Consider the following 15,811-nt stretch of genomic DNA (forward strand, 5'->3'; position numbering starts at 1 on the left):
AGGTAACCCAGAAGAAGAAAGTTACACATGGTATATAGTCACTTATAAGTGGATATTAGACATATGATAAGAATACTAAAATTATAGTCCTAAAGAAGCTAAACAACAGGAGGACCCTAGGGAAGAGGCCAAAAGCTCATGCAGAAGGGCAAACAGGATAGACATTGTAAGTAAAAGAGAAGGAACATGTTAGGAACTTTCTTCAAGTGACCTCTGAAAGACTACCCACCAGGGTATCAAAGGAGATGCTTAGACTCATAGCCAAACTTTGGGCAGAGTGCAGGGAATCTTAAGAAAGAAGGGAGAGAAAGGAAGACCTGGAGGAGTCAGGAGCTCCACAAGGAGACCAACAGAGCCAAAAAAAACCTGGGTCCAGAGTTGTCTGCAGAGACTAATACTCCAAACAAGGACCGTGCATGGAGAAGACCTAGAACCCCTGTTCAGAGGAAGCCCATAGGCAGCTCAGTTTCTAAGTGGGTGCACTCGTAAGAAGATCAGGGACTGTCTCTGACATGAACTCAGTGGCAGGCTCTTTGATCACCTCTCCTTGGGGGGTACAGCCTTGCCAGGCCACAGAAGAAAATGATGCAGCCCTGATGAGACCTGATAGGCTAAGGTCAGATAGAAGGGGAGGAGGTCCTACTGTATTCATGGACTAGGGAGGGGGCATAGAGGAAGTATATAGACAGTGGGTTAAACAGGTGCAACTACAGCTGGGATATAAAGTGAATAAATTGTAATAAATAATAATAATAATAAATTTAAAAAAACAACAAAAAACAAACAAAACAGAATTATTTGCTTATTCTTCTTTTACAGTCTCAGTTTCTACTCCCTCCACTCACCCCAGTTACTCTTGTCCCTCTCCCCTCCCCCCAGGACCTTCTACATTTCCCTTCAGAAAGGAACAGTCCTCCCAGGATTATCAGTTACACAGGGCATAAGAAGTTACAATAAGACTTGGTACATACCCTCATCAAGGCTAAACTTGGTGACCCAGTAGGAGAAAAAGAATCACAAAAGCTGACAAAAAAATCAGAGACAACCCCCATTCCCAAAATAACACCAAGCTACACAACCATAACAAATATGCTGAAGACCTAGCTCAGACCCATACACGCTCCCTGCTTGCTGCTTCAGTCTCTGGGAGCCCCAGGGAGTTTGCTTAGTTGATTCTGTGGGCTCTGTTCTGTTGTCCTCAACCCCTCTGGCTTCTACAATTATTCCTCTCCCTCTTCATCTGGGCTTCTGAGCTCCACTTAATGTTTGGCTGTGGGTCTTTGTATCTGCTCCCAACATTTGCCAGATGAGCACTCTCTGATGACAATTATGTTAGGCTCCAGTCTGTGAGTATAGAAGAATATCATTATTTCATTGACTTTTTTTGTTTTGTCTTATTTTGCCTGTCATGTTTAGTTCTATCCTAGGTCTCAGGGTTATCCAGCATCTGGTTCTTGGCCATCCAGGCAGTGTCAGGCTGGTCACTCGCCATTACTCTAGCACATCTTTTTTTTTTTTTTTTTTTTTTTTTTAAAGTGGGAAGCATTTTATTTTTAGGTTCAAGTGGTATAACAGTTTACCTTACTGAAACATCACAAAAACCTAATAAAGTCAGCCTGACCAAGCTGGCAATTTGGCTAATTCATTTGTATATTGAATAAAAATTGTCTGAATTTTCCACTGTTGGTTAAAAAAATCAGGATTATGAACTACGGCATGTGACAACACTGAGGGCTGAGATAGATCATATGTATGTATTTAATTTCTATGTTTTTTTCTTTTTTATATTAATTACAGTTTATTCATTTTATATCCCAGCTGTAGCCCCCTCCTTCATTCTCTCCCAACCTAACACTCCCTCCCTCATCTCCTCCCATGCTCCTCTCCAAGTCCATTCATAGCAGAGGTCCTCCTCCCATTCCCTCTGACCCTAGGCTATCAGGTCTCATCAGGACTGGCTGAATTTTCTTCTTCTGTGGCCTGGTAAGGATGCTTCCCCTTCAAGGGGAGGTGAACTAAGAGCGAGCCACTGAGTTCATGTTAGAGACAGTCCCTTTTTCCCTTACTAGGGCACCCACTTGGGGACTGAGCTGCCATGGGCTACACCTGTGCAGGGGTTCTAGGTTATCTCCATGCGTGGTACTTGGTTGGAGTATCAGTCTAGATTTTTTTTGGTTCTGTTGATCTTGAGTAGCTCCTGTTCCCTCCAGGTCTTTCTATATCCCCCTCATTTCATAAGATTCCCTGCACTCTGCCCAATGTTTGGTTATGAGCCTCAGGATCTGCTTTAATACACTGCTGAGTAGAGTCTTTCATAGGCCCTCTGTGGTGGGCGCCTGTCCTGCTTCCTGTTTCCTCCCTCTTCAAATGTCAGTCCCGTTTGCCTTTCTGAGTGAGGCTTGATTATCTTACCCTGGGTCCTCCTTCTTGCTTAGCTTATTTAGGTGAATAGATTTTTAGTATGTTTACTCTATATTATATGTCTAATATCCGCTTATAAGTGATATATATCTTATGTGTCTTTCTGCTTCTAGGATACCTCCCTCAGGATGATCTTTTCTAGATCCCACCATTTGCCTGCAAATTTCATTATTTTCTTGTTAATTGCTGAGTAATATTTCCTTGTGTAAATGTACCACAATTTCTCTATCCATTCCTCTGTTGAGGGACATCTGGGTTGTTTCCAGCTTCTGGCTATTACAAATAAAGCTGCTATGAACATGGTTGAGCAAATGTCCTTGCTGTGTACTTGAGCATATTTTGAATATATGCCTAGGAGTAGTATAGCTGGATCTTGAGGAAGCACTATTCCTAATTTTCTGAGAAAGCTCCAGATTGATTACCAAAGTGTTTGTACAAGTTTACATTCCCACCAGCAATGGAGAAGGGTTCCCCTTTCTCCACATCCTCTCTACCATACATTGTCACTTAAGTTTTTGATCTTAGCCATTCTGATGTGTATAAGGTAAAATCTCAGGATAGTTTTGATTCACATTTCCCTGATAACTAAGGATGTTGAGCATTTCTTTAAGTATTCCTCTGCCATTCTATACTCCTCTACAGAGAATTCTCTGTTTAACTATGTACTCCATAATATCCACTTATAGTGAGTAAATAGCATGTTAGTTTTCCTTTTTCTGGCTTACCTCACTCAGGTTGATTTTTTTTTCTAGGTCTATCCATTTAAGTCTAAATTTCATGATATCATATTGTTTAATAGCTGAGTAAAACTCCGTGTGTAAATATACCACATTTTTTAAATTCATTCTTTGGTTGAGGGATATCAAACATGTTTCCAGTTTCTAGGTACTATAAATACAGCATCTATTAATAGAGTAGAGTGAGAATTTTCAAAAGAGGAATCGAAAATGGCTGGAAAATACTTAAAGACATGTTCAAGATTCTTAGCCACCAGGAAAATGCAAACCAAATCGATTTTAAGAGTCTGTCTTACCCGGGGTAAGATGATCAATCCTCACTTAGAAAGAAAAATGGGAGGTGCATTGGACATAGGAGAAAACAAGTAACAGGACAGGAGCCTACTGCAGAGGGCCTCTAAGAGACTTTACCTAGCAGATACTAAGACTCATAACCAAACCTTCAGCAGAGTGCAGGGAAACATATGAAAGAAGGGAGAGTTTGCATGATGTAGAAAGGATAGGAGCTCCACAAGGACCAAATATATCTGGGCACAGGGGTCTTTTCTGAGACTGACACTCAACCAAGGACCATGTATGGATATAACCTAGAACCTCTGCACGGATGAAGCCCATGGTATCTCAGTAACCAACTGGTTTCCCATAGTAAGAGGAACAGGGACTATTTCTGACAGGAACTCAATGGCAGGCTCTTTGACCTCCCCACTCCCGAAAGGGAGGAGCAGTCCTGCTAGGCCACAGAGAAGGACTTTGTAGCCAGTCCTGAAGATACCTGATAAAATAGAGTCAGTTGAAAGGGGAGGAGGTCCTCCCCAATTAGTGGACTTGGAAAGGGGCAGGGAGGAGATGAGGGAGGGAGGGAGGGAGGGAGGGAGGGAGGGAGGGAGGGAGGGAGGGAGGGAGGGTTTGAGAGGTAGTAGATACAGCTGGGACACAGAGTTAATAAAATGTAACTAATAATAAAATAAAATAAATTAAAAAAAAGAAAAAATTAAAATTAAAAAAAAAGAGTCTATCTTACACCTGTCAGAATGGCTAATATCAGAAACTCAAATGATGATACATGCTGTCAAGGACATGGAGCAAGGGAACATTCCCCTATTGCTGGTGCAAACTTGTACAGTCACTTTGGAAATCAATAAAACTGCTCCTCAGAAAACTGGGACTAGATACTTAATTTTTTCTTAAAGAGAAAGGGAAATAGCATGGAGTTAGATAAGTGGGGGCATAGTATCTGGGAATACTAAAGAGGGAAAAAGCATGATTAGAATACATGGTGTGAAAAAATTCAAAACTTTAATTTTAAAATGAGAATTTAATCTGTATGCATGTGACTTTATACACTGACTGAAAGTTGTCCCATGTGGATACAGTATTAGTGTGGATTAATTACTTCCAGTTGGCATGGATTTGCTGTTCCTTCCATGAAATGCAGTATCGGTGCAGCCCTCATTTAAATATTACACCATTGGTTATACTCAAATGTTTAAAGACACTTATCTTCCATTTAGCATTAACCTAGGTATAAAGCAGAAGTGAGTCCCAGTATCCAAATATAGAGCAAAAACAGAGTCTGAATTAGAGAAAGAAAACAATGTTACATATGGTTCATTAGTAGAGGTTCTATTTGGGTTTAGGTGAGTTTTCTAGCATAATTTCTACTAAAGAGAATTGTGTTGTATGCTTTAGACATCACTGTACAGCAGTCTGGCATTGCTAATTACAGATTACTTAATTATCTAACATGAATTTATAGAGTTTTTTTTTACATTATAATGTTCTTTAAAAAAAGGTGAACAATGATAAGACTTGTATGTTAGAAAAATCAATAGCAGGAATAAGAGCACCTGTGACTGGAATAGCCACGTGAAAATAGTTGAGAGTCTGAATTGTAACAGATAAAGCAGAAGAGATAGAGAGAAGCTGATAAACGACCCTGGTGTATAAACAGCAAATCATTGTTTTATTTGACCTTGAGTCAGGAAGAGGGAATAAGAATAACAGCCTATTTTAGAAAGAGAATGTTAACACCTTAAGTGTCTAAAATAATTGAGCTCTGTATGTACACACAAAATGTAATTTTCCAGTGCTGCAATGTAATGTAATTAATTATAATCAGCTATGTAAACATTAGGATAATTGCCAGGATGGCACATTTCAGCAACATCAGTTTTTTACTTTGCTAAGTGTGTTCTAAAGAATTCTGGATCTAAATATGAGATATAACTCAAAAAATAGTTTTCTATCATCACATAGTTTTTAATACATTCATAGAATTACTTAAACCATAATATTATGTAAGAAACATGAACAACACATTTTATTTCTTTTTTCATTACTGCATTTAATCAGAAAACTGTAACTTTTTATCAAAATGTAGGTTCTGGTGCTTACCATACACCCCAACCACAGTTTTCTCTTCTTCTACTCCTCCCAGCTGCCCCCAAACCTCCCCTCTTCTTCATATCCACTCCCCCTTCCTATCCTCTTCAGAAAAGAGCTACTCTCCAGGAGAAAACAGCCAAACACCACAAAAATATATAATAAGACAAAGCAAAGGCACTCACATTGAGGCTTGACAAGGTATTCAATTAGAAGAAATAGGAGTCCCAAGAGTAGACAAAAGCGACAAAGACATGCCTGCTCTCACTGCTAGGGGTCTCACAAGAAGACCTAGCTAACAGCCATTGCATATGAGCAAACAGCTTGATGCAGTTCCATCCAGGCCCAGCGCTTGCCCTTTAGTCTCTGTGAGCACATGTGAGTCCTGTTTAGTTGACACAATGGGCCTAATAATATACTATCAAAATATAATTTTATAACAATTTGAAATGATGGGCATGTAGGTCCTCCTGTTTGAAGTCTTGTGGGAAATATAAGGTCTTTTCAGAAAAATGCCAGTTGGAAGAAAGGATGAAAAGCTCTTCATATAATTTTTTATCCTCTAATTATTAAGATGAAGGAAGTCAAAAGCTGCACTTTCCCAAACTTCACAACTATGATGAAATTGAAATTTTCAATGGGGAGAAAGAACATGTAGAGATGCTAATATTAGAAGACAAATATTAGAAGATTCGGTGTAGTCTCTTTTTATTGGCGTTAAACAGATCTATCACAGCAGGTCTCACTCTGTTAGCAATGCTCCTATTTTGTATAATCCCATACTTCTCAATTATTCTCAAGGAGCATAATCTTGGGCTTCATTGGCTATGATTTTTGTCATTTTGACTAAAAGAAACAAAGAACTAAGGTTACCAGGAATGTAACCAGCAGTGGTTCTCAACCTTCCTAATGCTGTGACCCTGTAAAGAAGTTCTTCGTTAAAATTATTTTCATTGCTACTTCATAAACTGTAACTTTGTAACTGTCATGAATCATAATGTAAATACATGTATTTTTCAATGGTCTTAGGCGACCCTTATGAAAGTGTTTTTGAGTTTCAAAGGAGTTGCAGACCTACAGGTTGAGAACTGCCAATTCATAGAATAGTAATTAGCAAACATAGGGCATCAAGTAAAGATTCATCTCCATACATCCATGCAGAAATCCTCATGTTTATAAATAAAACTTTCAACCAAAGTCCTTAATTCGCATTATTCAAAATACAGCACAGGAACAAACCAAAGCTGAGAGGAAAAGAAAATGTGGGATTCCACATGTTTTCTTGCAACTTATTCACAGAGATAAATCTGAATTAAAAGTCATAATTTCCATTTATTCTACCCAAATATACAAGTAAAGATTCCTACCATGTATATTCAAAGTATTGTTCTAAGGTTAGAAAACCTTAAAATCAGAAAGAAAGTAAATGTACAGTACACTGTTCTTTTGTAGAACAATCTCTCACCATAGCGTTAGCAGTTTAATAAGCTTATATAATCACTGAAATAAGAATATATCTGACTACTCTCATTTCAAAAGATAATAGATAACCAGAACATGAATCTTTTGGTTGCTATCATTCTATCAACTTATTGTTTCTTGAAAGTTCTGAATTTATTATTTTAATTCCAACTATTTAATGCATTTTTATTTAATTAAAAAACAGATGAAATAATCAGTCACAGCACTGGTCAATGCAAAATTGTGGCTTGCTTTAAAAATATTACTTGATTTTTTTTTAAGTTTTACTAGAAATTCATCAAAAGCTTAGACTTTTCAAACTGTCAAAGTATTTGAGATGCCTAGATGTACTTTTTTATAAAACAAAACAAACATTATTTAACAGATTCCAAATGTAAAACCTAAACCTAGTACTTATTTACTGTTTGTATTGCTGTGATAAAATACCATGACAAAAGCAAGTTCAGAAAAAAAGAGGTTTTTCTTTAATATTTTTATTTATATTTTATATTAATTACAGGTTATTTACTTTGTATCCAAGCTGTAACCCCCTTCCTCATTCCTTCCCAATCTCACCCTCCCTCCCTCATCTCCTCCCTGCCCTTCTCTAAGTCCACTGATAGGGGAGTTTCTCCTCCCCTTCCATCTGACCCTAGTTTATCAGGTCTCAACAGGACTGGCTGCAATGTCCTCCTCTGTGGACTAGCTAGGCTGTTCCTCCCATGGGAGATGGGCAGGTCAAAGAGCTAGCCACAGAGTTCATGCCAGAGACAGTCCCTGTTCCCCTTATTAGGGTACCCACTTGGATACTGAGCTGTCATGAGCTACATCCGAGCAGGGGTTCTAGGTTATATCCATACATGGTCCTTGGTTGGAGAATCAGTCTCAGACAAGCCCCTGTGCCTAGATATATTTGGTCCTTGTAGAGCTCCTGTTCTCTCCAGGTCTTACTAACTCTCTTCTTTCATATGATTCCCTGAACTCTGCCCAAAGTTTGAAGAAAGAGTTTTTTTGAGTAGCTCATTGCACATTAGTAGCAAATAGCAGAAGATCAAGACAGCAGGTCACATTGCTCAGTCAGGAAGCCAGGATAGATGAATATGTTTGCCCAGCTCAGTTTCTCTTTTTCCTGTAGTCCAGGATCCAAGCACAGGGATGGTGCCACCTACAGTATGTCTTTCCACTTCAACAGTCTAATTATGATCAAGGTGATAGTGAAGACTAACAATCACAGATTTACCCCTTGAAAAATAAACATCCCAAAACATCACTTTTTTGTTAGGATACTTCTTTATTTATTACAATTTATTTACTTTGTATCCAAGCTGTAGTCCCTTTCCTCATCCCCAATCAATCCTACCCTCCCTCCCTCCTTTCTTCCCCTGCCCCTCCCCCAATCCTCTGATAGAGGAAGTTTTTCTCCCCTTTCGTCTGCTTATCATGTCTCATCAGGACTAGAAGCAGTGTCTTCCTCTGTGACCTGTGAAGGCTTTCCCCCCACCTCAGAGGGAGATGCTCAAGGAGCTAGCCACTGAGTTCATGTCAAAGACAGCCCCTGTTCCCCTCACAAGGAAACTCACTTGGAGACTGAGCTGCCATGGGCTACATCTGTGCAGTGGTTCTAGGTTATCTAAATGCATGGTCCATGGTTGTACTATCAGTGTCAGAGGCCAAAACAATACAATGGAAAAAAAAAGATAGCATATTCAACAAATGATGCAGGTCTAACTGGATGTCTACATGTAGAAAAATGCAATAGATCCATATTCATGCCCCTGCACAAAACTAAAGTCCAAGTGGATCAAAGACCTCAACATAAAACAAGACACACTAAACCTGTTAGAAGAAAAAGTGGGGAAGAGCCTTGAACTCATTGGTACAGGAGACAACTTCCTGAATAGAACACCAACAGCACAGGCTCTAAGAGCAACAATCAATAAATGGGACCTCCTGAAACTGAAAAGCTTCTGTAAAGCAAAGGTAACCCCGCACCTGTAGCTTGGCTCCTATAACACACATGGTCTCTAACTTATATTAACTATACTCCATTTCTTAGGCATCCCTTGCAAACATGACATGGTCCTGGAACCTCCATTATTTTGTGATCTTCTCTTAGCTTCACTTACACCTTCACAGTATAGCCTAGTGGGCTTTCTTGCATGAATCCAATTCTGCCACACAGAGCCTGGTTTCACATGCTCTCTGAAACTGTGCCAGCAAATCTAACACCACATGGACAGCACTACCGAACTATAACACAAGCTAGAGTTATAACCTGGCCCCTTACACTGACATTGACACAGCTTCTTTGAGCATCATTCCTATTGCCCCAGGCTGCAGATCTCTTTAATATTTACAGCTGCCCACACAGTACCAGTCTGAATACTTTCCTCTCTTAAAATTCTCTTCTAAACAAATTAGCTCGTTTCCTTTCAATTTAGCTTCACTCAGATTCCTAGGACTGGTGAAAGAAAACCAGAATCTTAAAAACACACAAAAAGACACATACACAAAAGGTTCCTTCTCAGTTTTTCTGTACACCTCTGAAATTTCTTGAGCTATATAACAACTGTTCACATTTCCTGGAACATTCTTGTCTTCCAAGCAATTTGTTTAAAAAAAATTTTTTTAAATAAGTAGATAAGTAAAACCATACCAAAGAATCAAACTGATAAGCTTCAATAATGATAATAGAAGAGGAAAAATAAGTTTTCTCACAAACCATATTTTTTCTCTGAAAAGACACACCCTTTTAACACTTTCAGTGAGTGTGTTTATGTCTGGGTCTTCTATTTGATTCCATTGATCCACCATCCTATTCTGTTTCTATGCCAGTACATGCAGTTTTTATTACTATTGTTCTGTAGTACAGCTTGAGATCAAGGATGTAGATACCTCCAGACAATCTGTTATTGTACAGAATTGTTTTAGCAATTCTGCATTTTTGTTTTTCCATATGAAATTGAGAATTGTTCTTTCAAGGTCTATAAAGAATTGTGTTAGTATTTTCATGGCAATTGCATTGAATCTGTAGATTGCTTTTGGCAGGATGGCCACTTTCACTATGTTAATCCTACTGATCCATGAGCATGGGAGATCTTTCCATCTTCTGATAGTTTTTCAAATTCTTTCTTCAGAAACTTGAAGTTTTCTTCAAACTGTCTTTCACCTGCTTGGTTAGAGTCACACCAAGGTACTTTATGTTATTAGTGGCTGCTCTAAAGGTGTTGTTTCCCTAATTTCTTTCTCAGCCCTTTTGTCTTTTGTATACAGAAGGGCTACTGTTTTTGTTTTGTTTTGGTTTGTTTTAGTTAATTTTGTATCCAGCCACTTTGCTGAAGTAGTTTATAACCTGAAGGCATTTTCTGGTAGAATTTTGAGGGTCTCTACTTGTGCCTCTACATGTACCTCTATTCGTTTGGCTGTATTTGTCTGTATTTCTTTGAGAGCTTTCTTTGTTTCCTTTTTACATGCCTCTAACAACTGGATAAGCGTAGCTTTAAAATCATTTTCCCCTGTTTGTGATGAATTAGCATATCCATTGATTTTCGGGGTGGGTGGTGAAGCCGGGATGTCCTAATTTTTGTTGGATGTGTTCTTATGCAGACCGCTAACCATCTGCTTATCAGTAACCTTCCTTGTTTGTTCCTGGAGCCTGTACTTCAGATTGGGTCTATCTGTCTCTATTCTCTGAAATATTTTTCAGGAACTTGAGATACGTCCACTGGCTTGAGAGTGGATGTTGGTGTTTCAGCTGTGGCTAAGGGAGGAAGGTCACAGGCACATGTGTGCAAGCGCTCATGGCAGTGTGCCTTGAGGGAGAGGGTGCTTAAGTGTGGAGTTCAACAGTGCATTGCCTGTGCCATTTCAGCTGCTGAGTGGAGGTTCTTGCTTGGGAAAATCACTGTTGCCTCAGCCATCAGGGATACCCTTGCTTGGGGGAAAGGGAAGTGCAGGGAGGATGAATATTTATCACTCTCAGTCCCAGGAGACTTCCACAGTTGATCTGGTTCCAAACAGTCCCAGCTCACTGGTTGTCCCCTCTTGCCCAGGAAACCTCAATGTGGATGTTCTGACTTCAGCTGCCCCTCCACTCACTAAATTCAGAGTTCCAGATCCTGTGCCCCTCAGATTCATTGGACACTGGTCGCTGACATCTTGGACCACCTCCAAGGAAATAATTTCTATAGTTTAAATTTTTATGACCAGTTTTGTGTATACCGATAAGATATTAATATTTTAAATTTTTGGAATGTTTTGTAAAAATTACATATCATTTTTATTCAACAGCACCCTGTGGAAGTCGTTCAACGGGCTCAGAAGGCACTGTGCTATCACCAAACTACCCCAAAAATTACAGTGTGGAACACAATTGTGTTTATTCTATAGCAGTTCCCAAGGAGTTTGGTAAGTAAGATTCACCATACCTTCTTGCCTTTCTAGACATGCTTGATTTTCATTACATGGTATTTGAACAATTTACATGAGACTGTCTGTGCATAGAGTGCTTTCCTCTGTAATTGTTTAGGTGGTAGCTTTGTGATAAAATTGAGGTCATTTTATTTAATCTGAATCAACAGTCAAGTATACAGGTGAACAACAATACAAAAATGAAAACAGGATTGTTTTTTAAATTTTAAAAGTAAGAACATCCAGTAACCTTGCAAGTGCCTTGACATTGGGATTACATAAAACGAGAAATTACTGAAGCAAGGAGAACTATAAATCTGCTATGCAATATAGACATAAATTCTAATATTTAACTATTGCAACAGTAACAAAATTATTTCTAAAGCATATATCAGGTTTATAACGTATTACCACATTTCCAGAGCAGAAGTGTTTTTGTTTAACAAACCTAATTTCTAGAACAATGACTATAAAAGAGCAACAAAGAAAATTTCAAATCCTTTCATTAATCTGAAAATCTTTTCTATACTAGCACTGAAAATATAGTGTGTCCTTTGCTGTATCAACATCCCCCTGATTGATTTTGGGTCTGAGAAGTCACCTAAACGGCTTACAAAGGTTTTAGGTCTGAGATCCGGCTGGATTTGGCCCAGATTAAGCTCTGTTCACACATGGGTAGGCTAGGGAAATTTAATGAGCAGTAAAGGTAGGAGAGTAGCTGAAAGTTCATAAAATCCCAAGATTTAGATTGACAGGATTGTGGTGTATGGCAAAGGATTTGTTATAACCGTCATGAATGTCTGGGTCTAGGTGACTCAGTACTCTAGCAGAAGGACATGGATTTTATCTGTAGACACCGTTACATAACAACTTAATATTTCTGCTGCTGATACATAAAATAAGCTGATGTTGCCAGTCCAATTTCTTAAAACTAGATACTACTTACACATTCTCCTTTCCTTCTTCTACATCTAGTCTAAGACCCTCAGTTTAACTGAGAACATGGCCATCAGACAGGAGGTACTTAACCTTTCATTTTATCATAGTGATAGAACTATGATGCTAGCTTTAGTAAGATGTCAATTTCAGTACTTTGTAAAGTATTTCTTCAATCCAGCCTACCGATCGATTTAAACACGTTTAAGTTTTTTGGTATTGAGGAGAGTGACCTTTTAGAAAGAACATCATTCTCTTGTATGGGGGTGGGGACTTCATGGGCATTGCCTTTTTTGCCCAAGAGCATCCTCTGCCTTCTAGAATATTATGTACCTCAGCTGAAAAAAAATTACATGGCTGCTGACAGAATGCTATGAATGACTGTACAGAAAGTGGCATGGCTCTCTGAGTCCCTTTGAAAGCTATTAATTGTCTGTGTTCTGTTCTCACTGGGGAAAGCCATGTGACCAAAAAAGTAAGAAAGAGAAAAATTAGATTATTATCTGACATGTATGCATGCTGGTAACCATGGAAATATTTGACAGGATCTCCTGTAGAAAAATTGTTGATTGAAATAGTAATTACTTAATAAATCCCTAATGAATGTAGTCTTTATTTTGGAAGACTGATATAAGTTGAATTTAATCATTTTGGCTTAAAAAATAGTGCCATATGGAGATAAACATGAGTGATTTCTAGAACTAACTTTTGGAAAATAAATCTTGAGTCATCAGTGGCTAAAGTAAACTATACTTTGGTATTGTTAATACCAAATATAGTTTGTTTTATAAATGTTCCATATTCATTCTAAACTATATGTAAATTTAAACATTTTAGTCCTAATTAAATCCCCTTCATCTCTTTGAGAAAGTTTCAAAGTTTATTTATAAATGGAAATTCTGTCAGCAAGAATGAGATATGAATGGCAGAGATGTATGTTTCCAAAGTATGTTTCTTATACAGCCTGCTCAGAAACCTTGGGTGTGTGAGTGCCAGTTTAGAGCATGATTTCTGAGTTCAAGTTCACCTGAGCAACTTGTTTTCATTGTTGTTGTTGGACAGGGCAATTGCAGCACAGCTTTACTTTTCTCATCTCTAAAACAGTGATTATAACTACTTAAATAAGAGATTATGTCATAATTATATTTTGCAACATGAGCAAATGCTTGGCAAAAAGTCAAACACTTGGACATTCCTTAGCTTACATTCACATTCATAAGGAACATTCTCCAACCCTATACCTTCTCCTTAAAAAAAGAAAGAAAGAAAGAAAGAGAGCAAAAGAAAGAAAAAAAAGTGATCAAATCAAATGACCTACGTTTTCAGTTGAACTATGTCTTATAAATGACAAGCTTAAAGATAAAATAATTAGTTGTGTTATTTAGTTAAGAAATCAAATGTTAATTTGTAAAAAATAAACATTAGGTTTTCAAATTGTGTCTCACAGCATACTGAGGGAGGAGTTGTGGAATTAAACATACAGCGAGTGTTTCTTCCTGTCTGTACTTCTGGCTCTTTGGTATGAGATGATTAAGCAATAGTCAGTAGTTCCCTACAAATCAAATTCCTATTTTGCTTCTGTCTGCTCTCATTCTCACTTTGCCATAATTTCCTGCTATTGCCACATTGAGCTATTTCTTATTGCATTTTCCTATCATTTTATCACATATCACTTCTCACATTTTTCTATGTTCCTGTCATTTGTTTCAAATTATGATCATTCCTTCTTTTATATCTTTTATATGGGAATGCTCTTAGAACTTGACTTGTAAATCATTTACCATATTATCTGTCAAATACACTCAGTTCATTTGTTGCAATTGCCTTTTGAACAGGCGTTGAAGCTCTGAAATAGTTACACTTGGAGAAAAATCATATAAAAAGCATTAAAAGCTAAAATATTCTGTTATTCAAAATAGATCGTCTACATGAGTTTACATATGCCATATTTTCTCTCAATAAGCCTAAAAAGACAGTTTTTTTCTTCAGTGTAAGAAAAGAAGTTAGTTCCTTCACACAACACCAGATGAGGTGGTGTGCTTTCTAGGGGATATGTGTTATCTGCTCATGCTCATTTATTTGTTTTTGCCTGGTATTCAATTGAATTCACATAGAATAAGTATGTGTATAACTTAACTCTGCTTATTGAGAACATACTTTTTGCCAGTAATTACCTATCCTCCACTTTCTCTGGGTAAGAAGACTTACAGCTCACATTGTTTCCCACCATCTCAATGGTTTTAATTTGAACCTCATATCTTATGTCAGTTTAGCAATATTTATACTCTAGGTTTCCAGTTCTATTTCTGTTAAGAAAACAATTCTTGGTCAGCTGGTTAGAGTTTATTGGTATTTTCTCTTATTTTATAGTATTAAGCTATTTTATTTTACTCTAGGGTTAAAACAATTATTAGCAAAATATATCTTAACTTTTTTCTTTCAATTATTGATCATAAGTTTTTTTAGTAGTTTTGTTTCTTCGTTATTCATTATTCATGTATTATTAAGTGAGACAATATGTAGAGCAGATCCTATTTTGACTTCTGTGTGAGTGAGACACTGCAGAAGGTGACAAGACTCTTAACGTAGTCTAAGAAAAAGTTTTATTAACATAAACATATAACAGAACATCTGGACCTAAATAAATCAGATTATCTGGAATATGGAATTACTAAAATTGGTTAGTATTATGACTGTCTATTCAAAAAGTCTGCTGGAAAACAAAACAGAAATAGGATAATTAAAAACTTCATCCAGCCACTTTTGATGAGAACTGATAGACTAAGATCAGAAAGGAGAGGAAAACCTCCCCTGTCAGTGGACTTGGGGAGGGGCATGCATGCAGAAAGGGGAGGGAGGGTGGGATAGGCAGGGAAGGAGGGAGGGGCTTATGGGGGGGATACAAAATGAATAAACTGTAATTAATAAAAAAATTAAGGATAAATATCTACTTATTCATGTACATAAATAAATGAGGCACATTTGTAAAACAAAACAAAAGAAAAAACAACAACAACAAAAAAAAAAACTTCATCCAGAACTCAAAGGGCTGTTTTGTTTTGTTTTGTTGTTTAGATTTTTCTCTTGGGATAAAAGACACATTTTTTTTTATTGTAAAGTTCAATGAGAAAAACTTGAGAGTTGTAGTTGTTGGCAAACAAATCCTTTAAGTGTGGAGGAAATAGAATTTAGGAAATCTTGAGAATCTTTTTTCATGAAAGAATATTTCGTACTAACATAAGCAGTTACACACAGAATTAGTTTTGCATAGCGTATTAGAAACATCATCTGTCTCAGTTATTTGAACCTTGGTTTCTCTTCAGTTACCATCTTAGGAGGAATTCTCTGTAAAGCACTGTTTATGCATGCCCAAAACTGCAGTAATTGTGTGGTACACACTTAGTAGCTTAAAACAGGAAAAATGAATTCTCTACCCCTCCTGCTCCTCAGTCATTCCCCCAATA

General features: G+C 37.5%; 1 protein-coding gene across 1 annotated transcript in view; it reads left to right on the forward strand.

Annotated features, from left to right (window-relative positions):
- The window catches only part of Csmd3 (CUB and Sushi multiple domains 3), a 1,323,831-nt gene that overhangs the window by 1,050,459 nt on the left and 257,561 nt on the right, over positions 1-15,811 (forward strand). The window contains exon 32 of the mRNA XM_060389430.1: positions 11,292-11,408. Within this exon, the coding sequence (XP_060245413.1) occupies positions 11,292-11,408 (117 nt within the window). The remainder of the gene's footprint in view (positions 1-11,291; positions 11,409-15,811) is intronic.

The sequence above is a fragment of the Meriones unguiculatus genome, chromosome 8, assembly GCF_030254825.1.
Source record: "Meriones unguiculatus strain TT.TT164.6M chromosome 8, Bangor_MerUng_6.1, whole genome shotgun sequence".
Lineage (NCBI taxonomy): Eukaryota > Metazoa > Chordata > Mammalia > Rodentia > Muridae > Meriones > Meriones unguiculatus.